This window comes from Poecilia reticulata, linkage group LG9 (assembly GCF_000633615.1).
Source record: "Poecilia reticulata strain Guanapo linkage group LG9, Guppy_female_1.0+MT, whole genome shotgun sequence".
Lineage (NCBI taxonomy): Eukaryota > Metazoa > Chordata > Actinopteri > Cyprinodontiformes > Poeciliidae > Poecilia > Poecilia reticulata.
The window spans coordinates 8,587,302-8,596,872 of record NC_024339.1 but is presented as its reverse complement, the minus strand read 5'-3'; the positions used below and the strand labels follow the sequence as shown (position 1 = coordinate 8,596,872).

Below are 9,571 nucleotides of genomic sequence, written 5' to 3'. Positions count from 1 at the left end.
TCTAATATATGTTGTCTCGCCAGTCAATCACATTAATAAAAACACCATCTATACACAGATGTATAAATAAATCACCACTGCAGAAGTGGACCTCTAAGCAAAGCCACAGAGGCAGTGTCCAGATCTGATGAGAGTACAGATCTCAAAGTTTACAACAAAAAAAAGGGCTAAGCAATTCCTGAATTATTGATGTAAGCTTTGCCTCTCTGGGAGAACAATGTCACTGCTTTGAGGCTGACATATTCAGAAGGAATGTAGCCTACTTCTTATTTGTTTGTGTGTGGAGCTTCCCTCATTGGAAAAGGGAGAAGAAGAAAAAAAGGCAGGAAATGAATGCAAGGTGTTGTTGAAATTTTGCAGTGACAATGCTGGCAAGAGCACACCGATCCCAGACTCCTTAAAGTGGATGTGGTTTTATCAACATCCTTATTTCGGCCTGAACGCTTTTGCTTGAACTGTTACACCTCGGAGAGTCAAGAAACCAGCTCGACGTATAAGCAGTCTTTGCAGCCGTAGACAGAACAGAACAAGTTTACCAAAGCAGAAGTTGTACATGCACTAAGAAAAAAGTTTGATTAAAATAGCTGTAAATGAAATGTAAACCTTTGGGGATTTTTGTAGAGGGTGCCATCTATGAGATGGGACTGTACATCTTAAGGGAGCTTAGGTCCTTCAGCAAAATGCCACATATCTCCTGTAAATCTGTTGAGGTGGCAGCATCAGAGCTAGCGACTGAAACAAGCTCAACAAAGGCTGGTTCTGTTGTGGTAAGAACACCATCTCTGGAAATGATAAAGAATGATTCTTCATCAAATTAAGATTACAGAAAGTCCTGACCAGCCTGTTCATGAGACTACTGTACAACAGCAGCGTGTCTTGAAGCGGAGGCTTTTTAAGAGGCGCTGTAATGCAGACGGCTACCGGACAACCTTCCTGCCTGCAGCCATCACCACCTATAGCTGTTTGAAGAAACTTGAATAATGCAAATTTAATGTAGTATTTTTGAGATTTTGTTTAAAAAAAAAGGCAACTATTGGAAAACGATGATTTTACAAACACAAACCTAACCCTCGACTCTGCCGTACCAGATCTAGTAGCATGTTATGGGCAACTGTTGGGTCACAATTCCAAAAAGCCACGTTTGGTATAAAAAATAACACATCATACCCAGAGTGAAACAAGGTGGTGGCAACACCATTCTCCAGAGTTACCTTCTTTTTTTCTATCTTCAATCTTCTGTTGACTTTTTTTTTTTTTCTTGTCAAGGTGGATGAAGTTACCAGTCAGTTTTGACCCAAAACCACACCCACTTTAAGAAGAGTCTTGTGTCTTCATCTTTCTAGAAGACACAAGAAGGTTTTGGGTAAATAACCTTTTTTGATAAATAAGTATTTTATTTACTGAGCCCAAAAATACATTCAAGTCAATAATAAAATGGCTTAATGAGGTCATAATTAAAGTTTTTGGATGGCCTATTGAGAGTTCAGAACATAATCTGACAGACAATTTGTGGGGCCTCCTGAAGAGGACTGTGAAAAATAATAGATGTCCTCTCAGTTTCATAGATTTTGAGAACTTTTGCAAGGCAATTGTGCCAAGTTAAGCTAATTAAAACACAATTTAAGGGTGTGCTGACTTATACTTACTGCAATTGTTTCTTTAATGCATCTGTTTGCTTTTCTTTTACATCACACCGAATATATGTTTTATTAAGGGTTAAAAGTGTTTTTAAATGACATTAGTTTAAAAAAGAGAGAAAGAAAAAGAAAAAAAAGAAGACATTTGGTTTGGGGACCCAAAATGTCTCTAGCCCAGGGACCTGGATCCTCTTACATCCGGCACTGTGTGTGGATCATTAAAAACTAGAAGTTTCCACCTAAACTTGAATGTCGGCGCGCCTTCGAACCTGTGCGCATCCATGCTGCGCAGCATTTCGGGATTCTGCGAAACAAACATAAAGAAAAACCGGGAATAAAAACGCTTCTTTTATCATTTTACTGACTGAGTTTCTTGCAGAGAACAAACAAGCAGAGCGAGTAGGAAGTTTGCAGCGAGGCTTTGAAAAGTGCTGCACTGAACAAGTTGTTCCGCACGATTTGAAAATAATCTGCGTGTCAGTGTCATCTTTCTTATGCAAAGCAGCTGTCTTTGAAGGCGGATCTTTTGGCAGGTTAGACCGGGACGGAGACTCCGACCAGCTCAGACGAGCACAGCCACCAGACGCATCGAGCGCCTGCCCCGGGGAGGAGCGTAAATCCTGCGTTTCTTGGGAAACACTTTATATTATCCCGGAGGATTTTTCTTTCTGTCTCGCTTATTTAATTTAGAGTGCTTCGCACAAAGGGTTGGAGCAACTTTTTTTCTTATTATTATTCTCATTTTTTTATTTTATTTGTTATTTTTAGTTTTTGGAAGTTGTTTCTCACGGACCGAAATCGCACTGCAGCAGGCGCGGAGGAGCACCTAAATGCTGATAAAGTGTCAAGAAGCGTGGAGGCGGACCGAACCGAAAGGAAACTAAGAAAAAAAAATTATAATAACAATAAAAAGCGCATGGGGTAATTTCATGCACGGTGTCAGAGAGAAGTAACGAGGGGGCTTCTTCAGCCGCCAAAGTGAACGTTTTGGGGGAGAGCATGGACCTGACAGCGCGCTCGCAGCCAGGAAACACCGTCTCTCCATCGCGGGATTTCTCTTTTCATTCAACTCTGCAACTCTGAGCTGAGGGGAGGATGATGTTGCAGTGGATAGTTAAGTAAGTTTCTCTACGCAGCACCTGCTCTGTTTCGGTTCAGACTTTTATTTTTTTTGAGAGAGAGAGAGAGAAACTTGTGTTTTTCCTGGTTGCATTGAACAGTTGACTGCATTTTTCTTCAAGCTGAGAAGGGAGAATGTGTTCAGCTGTGATCCCGGTGCCTCTGCTGCTGCTGCTGCTGCTGCTGCGGAGCAGGGGCAGCTCCTCCATCAGCTCTATAGATCCTGACTGGTCAGGAGAGGGAAGATGCCAGCACATCAACATCCCTATGTGCAAGGACATTGGCTACAATATGACTCGCATGCCAAACCTCATGGGTCACGATGATCAGAAGGAGGCTGCGCTGAAGCTGCAGGAGTTTGCAACGCTCATCCAGTTCGGATGCCACAGTCACCTCAAGTTCTTCCTTTGTTCGCTACATGCTCCCATGTGCACGGAGCAGGTGTCCAACCCCATCCCAGCGTGCAGGGTCATGTGCGAGCAGGTCAAGCTGAAGTGCTCCCCGATCCTGGAGAGGTTTAATTTCCCCTGGCCCGACTCTTTGGACTGTTCGCGCCTTCCGACCAAAAATGACCCAAACAACCTGTGCATGGAGGCGCCCAACAACGGATCGGACGAGCCCCCCAAAGTGTCCCACACTCAGCCTCCAGATTTTAGGCCGCAGCACCCCCTGAGTGGGCAGGACCTGCACCTGAAGGAAAGCGGTAGCAAGCAGACGTGCAATCCCGGCAAGTTCCACTTTGTGGAAAAAAGCCAGTCTTGTGCCCCAAAATGCTACCCCAAAGTGGATGTTTACTGGAGTCAGGGAGACAAGCAGTTCTCCCTGGTGTGGATGGCCATCTGGTCCATCCTCTGTTTTGTCTCCAGTGCCTTTACCGTGCTTACTTTCCTCATCGACCCTCAGAGGTTCAAGTACCCCGAGAGGCCTATCATCTTCCTCTCCATGTCCTACTGTGTTTACTCTGTGGGCTACCTCATTCGGCTTTTTGTGGGAGCCGACAGGATAGCCTGTGACAGAGACAATGGCGTGCAGTATATAATTCAGGAGGGCCTGGAGAGCACCGGGTGCACCATAGTGTTCCTCATCCTGTATTATTTTGGCATGGCCAGTTCCCTCTGGTGGGTAATCCTGACTCTAACTTGGTTCCTCGCTGCCGGGAAGAAGTGGGGCCACGAGGCCATCGAGGCCAACAGCAGCTACTTCCACCTGGCGGCGTGGGCCATCCCGGCCATAAAGACCATCATGATACTGGTGATGAGGAAGGTGGCCGGCGACGAGCTGACGGGCGTTTGCTACGTGGGCAGCATGGACGTCAAAGCTCTCACGGGCTTTGTGCTCATTCCTCTTTCCTGCTACCTCATCATTGGCACATCGTTCCTGCTCTCCGGCTTCGTGGCCCTCTTCCACATCCGGAAGATCATGAAGACCGAGGGGGAGAACACAGACAAGCTGGAGAAGCTGATGGTGCGCATCGGCGTCTTCTCCGTCCTCTACACCGTTCCCGCCACCTGCGTCATCGCCTGCTACTTCTACGAGAGACTTAACATGGACTACTGGCGCATTCTCGCGGAGGAGCAGAAGTGCGTGGACGGTAGCGGGCCGGAGTCGGACGAGTGCGTCATGAAGGACTCGATCCCCGCCGTGGAGATCTTCATGGTGAAGGTCTTCATGCTGCTGGTGGTGGGCATCACGAGCGGCATGTGGATCTGGACCTCGAAGACGCTGCAGTCGTGGCAGAACGTGTTCAGCAGGAAGCTGAAGAAGAGGACGAGGAGGAAGGCGGCCAGCGTCTTCACCAGCAGCAGGCCTTACATCAAGCCTCACCCATCCCTCAAAGGGCAGAACACCAAGTACGAGCCTACGCGGCAGCCCCCGACGTGTGTGTGAAGCGGGCCCAAACAGACTTTTAAAACCCTAAAAGCAAGACTGGTCCGGAAAGCACAGAGGTTCATGTTTTATTTATGCCTCATGCATTGAGAACATTACATGTTCTTTTTTTTTTTTTTTTTGTATTTTCTGCAGTGTCACCCAACAAGAGCAGCCTTTGTTTGAAAAAAATCTGCTACCCCTTCACTCGCTTGTTCTTTTGAGGAACTTGGAATAACAGGAAAAAAAAAATCCTATTATTTCCTTGGACAAAAAGAGTGGAGTAAACCGTTTGGATGTGCCACGGCGTTACTTGAATAATGTGCAATAGATGTTTTCCTTTCTGGCTAAAAAGACACTTGTACTGTTGGTGACAGATTACAGACAATGTTAGGGCCCCAGTGCACAATGGAGGCAAATGGTCAGAGAGATGAGTGCTGTTTCCAGGCTTTTTTTCATGGAAATTCAGCCTGTTTCATATATGTTTGAACTGGACTGAAAGCAGCTGCTGAAAGGCGCTCCAGATCCTTATGAAACACCCATTGTGAGGCGAATCTTCGCCATAAATTAATCAAGCACTCGATATTGAAAATATATTTGTCCACTGTGTTCTTCTGTTGTTGGTTTTTTTTTATTTCTTTGCTGTTTTATAGTGCAAAGGAGTGTTTGTATATGTTTCTAAAAAAAAAAAAAAAGCCGATATTTATAGAAAAATTAATAATAAAAAAAAGAACTAGTTTTAATTGTTTTTGCAAAGCTGGAATCTTAGTTTGAGTGAGTGTCTGTTGATCAGATGGCCTTTTAAACTCTCACCGCTTTTAATTGGAGTTATCCCTCTGCCAGTTAAAATATTTTAATACTTTGATTAAAATATTACCTTTAAGAAAAGAAAAAAAGAATAACCATAAACATAGCTAATGAGGGCCTCCAAAAACCTATTTTTTGCTATCTGGTAAATGCCCCAAATGTGCACTGGCTCTCTGAAACAGAAATGGCATTTCTGAGCTGAATATCTTGCCTTACTTTGTAGAAAATGGGACATTGTTCTGAAATTAGCTGCAGGCAAAGAGTGGCTTCTCCATTCTTGTTGTCGAGTGTTTGAAAAAGAAACTGCTGTACTTTTGTGCCCATTCAATTTTGGCCTTATCCAAAGAAAAGGAAAAAAAGCTAAAAGAGAAAAAAGAAGACGAAAAGGCTGAGTGCGGCCTTACTTTGTTCTCTGCGTGAGACGTATGGTTTAATTTCTCCATCATATTTTAATATCACACAACATAATGGCAAAACAAAACAAAAACAAAAGCCCTTATTCCAAAGAAATCTGGATCATCCTTCTGTCAGTGGCATTCCTTTAGATGTTGAACATTATTTATTAATTCTTAACAACATGGATGGCTGTGTTACAAAGGTGTTTCCCCGTTGTCTGGATCACATTTTTCATTCATTATGACATTTATGGGAGTCTCTTTAGGAGGGGTTTTTTCTAGTTTCTTACCAGAACAGAACAAAATACAGTTTTAATTTCAAATCTTATTTCTTTCTCTCCCACCTTTGTTTCTCTTTTAATCGACTCATCCGCATCTGTAAAGCGATTAAACAATTTTCCTGATGTCACTCAAGACCGGATGAGAGTGTCTGATGTTGGAGGAACACTTTAAAGCTGAATGTGTTGTTTCTTATCGGCGGGCCGTTTTAAAAGGAGTCGAGCATTGTTTTAAAGCGGCTATTTTAATTATCCACAGGGATTAAAAAAACTAAATACGTTGATGTTGGTGTCGTCACACTGATTCACATGCTGAGGGGCCATAACGGCAATTGTCTCTGTGGTCCTGTCAGAAAAGCATGGATACTTCATTCATATGTCAGTTTTTTTTTTTAAACAAGGTTTAAAAATATGCAGGGATACTGAGCGTTTGTCAGAAGGTAGGACTCGTTTTGGGTTTTTGATGTTCGAATGTCCTTTTCTTGAAGAAGAAGAAAAAAAAAAGCGGGTTCTCTCTGGTTTATTAACCTTTCTGAGGAGTAGTGTTCCTCCGTCCCCGAGGGCATTCAAGTTTCAGCGTCGGCCCGACCAGTTTGAACAGTCAAAAAGCACATGACTCACAACCTCTATGTGGCTGAATCAAAGTCAGCCAGTGTCTATTGATACTCTGAGTAGCAGAAAAGGTGTGAGCGTTTCTGAGAGCCTCAACAGAGGCCACCTGGATAAGAGCCCCCGAGGTGTCTGCGAGGCTGTAAATATAAATGACAGTTACCACCCCTCTCCAGGACTTCACTTCTCTTCTTGTCCTCTCTTCAAAGGAGAGGAAAAAAAAAAGTCTGCTCAGAGCAAGGGCATAACACCATTTTTTTTTTCAACTTAATTCACTCTCAGCTGCGCTTGGGCTTTTAGGAGTAGAAATGTTGATTCGTTAACCCAGTGTTATTGAGATGGGAGTGTTTTTCAGTGGGATGGTATGAATTTAAAAAAAGAGCGAGGGAGAGAGAAAAAAAAAGGTTCATGCTGGGCTTCTTCCAGGGACGTAATCAAATAAGATGTTACCTTAGAAGGAATGAGGGGAATCCCAGTTCAACCCGTGTATAAATCACGTACCCATGTATCCCAGTGTCATGTCTATTCACCTCTCTTTTCACCAAACTAAAGAGAAAACAGCGGTTTAATGGTGTGTAAAATTAAATATTCTGAATGAAAGACATTTGTTTGTAACTGGTGTTGCTAATCACTACTTGATAACTGAAGACAATGTTTCCGGCTTTTCACCTGCCTTTGCAAGAGCCGAGTTGTTTCTTGAGAGAAAGTCCTGCAGAAACATAAACCGTCTCTTGGTTTCATAATAATAAATGACTTGAACCTTGTGGTTCTCACACTTTTTTATGTCAAGTACCACAACAGTACGTGTCAGAGCCAGCCCAATATTTTAAAAGGCCCTGAGCAGGCTTTCATTCGAGGGCACACTTCCAGACGAACTTGGTAGAGGCGGGGAGGAGGAGCAGGTTTTTAGGTTCTTTTGTTCATGAGCAACCGCAGTGAAAAAATGCTGAACTGTGAAACACTTACAGTGTAAATGAAATGTGAAACCAGCTCACACGTAGGCACCAGAAATACTTAAATTAGCTTTAATATGTAAATGAACAATACAATAAATTACGCAGATATTGCCATTTTATGATGAAGATGATTTTACAGCTCAAATAGGCTACAGCTCTGACCCATGTTTCTTTTTCAAATATCACTTTCTTGAGAGACATTATATGATAAAATTACTTTACAGTTCAAATGATACAGTTTGCTTATATGTCAGGTCAACTCATGTTCATTTTATAAAAATGTAATCATTTTGAAAGACATTTCAACTCTGACTTTTTCAATTTACACCGGTATGACAGAAATATGAAAAATATTCATTCATACTCCTCCAATGGTTGAGAAAATCAGTTTTATATGCACTCATTCTTTAATGAGAAGTTATGTTTTTATCCATTTTGATGTAACTCGTAAAATGTACAAATACATCTCTAAAAATGACCTCAAAATCCAACATGGCTGCCTCATATAAACAACCATTAGCCATAACTGCAGTGAAAAATTTTTTGTTTTTTGTTTGAATGCTACTTTCACACTAACAATAGTACTATGCAGCCTCAGTTAGTGAAAATGCTGAAAGTACTAAATTCATTGATATGCTAACAAACAATACAAGTTTGCTTATTAGTTTGTGTTGTTTGGGGTGTTAGTGAACACACCATTTAGGAAATCCTACTGGCTTTCTAACTTTTCATTTGACTCGTTATTAATTGGAAAATACGTCATTCCGAGATCCAAGTTTTGATTGCAAAGGTCAGCATGACTCTTACCACCAGCACTTGTTCCTGGTTCTCTCTCTCTTTTTTTTTTTTTTTTTTTTTTTAAAGTCTGCTTATGTATATCATCCTTTTTGTAGGTAACGACTCCTGTATTCCAAAGTTTCTTTCAAGGTAGCCCAAGTTCCACTGGCGGCCATTGTTCCACAGACAGAGGGGCGTGGCTTTGACCTTTTACTGTTCCAGTCGCTGTATGCAAGGATTTGCGGGGAGCTTGTGTGGCTTTATGTCCCTTCTTGCGAGCCGTCATAAAGGCCTCCAATACAGTGGCGTGAATCAAGCTGCTGGGGATGACTGGCAACAGAGACGACCTCACTTTGATCTGACTCTGAGGCGACGCCTCGTGTCCTCATCCTCAGCTGCTGCTCCTGCAGCACCTGTTTGCTAGTTGAGGCTTGTCTGCTCAGAAGGCAACGCTCAGCCTCTCGGTGTCATACGCTCAAAAACGTGACGCGTGTATACACGCTCGACGCACGCACAAAGGAATGCGGCTGGTCTTCCAGGGCGGGCGAGTTCGCTCAAATGCGCCGGACCCCGATTGTCGGGCGCATTTGAAAGGGGCGGGGGTTTTTTTTGTTGTTTTTTTTTTTTTTTTTTTGTGAAATGATGAAAGGAGCGACCGTAAGATGTTCAGGTCCATAAATTCTGAGTTTTGTGCGTGAGGTGTGCTTCGCGCTTTGAATAGGCACACAGAGTGTTGAATCCAGGGCAAAGAGCACTGTATATGTGCGCAGTCTGCAACAAGACGCACTAATAATAGCTCAAAGTCTCCAACACATCAGTCTGATCTGGAGGTAATTGTTCCCAGTCACATGCTGAAGGTGAGAGCAATTACATAAAACCCTGGCAGCAATATGCTCTCCCCCTTTCTTTTTTTTTTTTTTTTTTTTTTTTTTAATGCATAATGAACTGGCTCACAGGCCCTCTGCCGATCAAACAAGTGTTTGATTGTGGCTTTGGTTTGAAAGAAGCCTGAATATGTTTATTTGCATGTGGAGGAGCGAGTGACTCTGAGGTGGAGATCAGGCAGATTAGTGTTAACTGACACAGACCTGTGCAAACAGACACTCCCCCTGAATGCAGGCGCTGCA

General features: G+C 43.0%; 1 protein-coding gene across 1 annotated transcript; it reads left to right on the top strand.

Annotated features, from left to right (window-relative positions):
- Positions 1-1,958: 1,958 nt before the first annotated feature.
- fzd10 (frizzled class receptor 10) lies at positions 1,959-7,474 on the top strand. Its single transcript, XM_008417452.2, has one exon. The coding sequence runs from the start codon at positions 2,892-2,894 to the stop codon at positions 4,641-4,643; it is 1,752 nt and encodes a 583-aa protein (XP_008415674.1). The 5' UTR covers positions 1,959-2,891; the 3' UTR covers positions 4,644-7,474.
- Positions 7,475-9,571: the final 2,097 nt, after the last annotated feature.

Excerpts from the sequence above, each read along its gene's own strand:
- fzd10 (XM_008417452.2), top strand. The coding sequence starts at position 2,892 with ATGTGTTCAGCTGTGATCCCGGTGCCTCTGCTGCTGCTGCTGCTGCTG.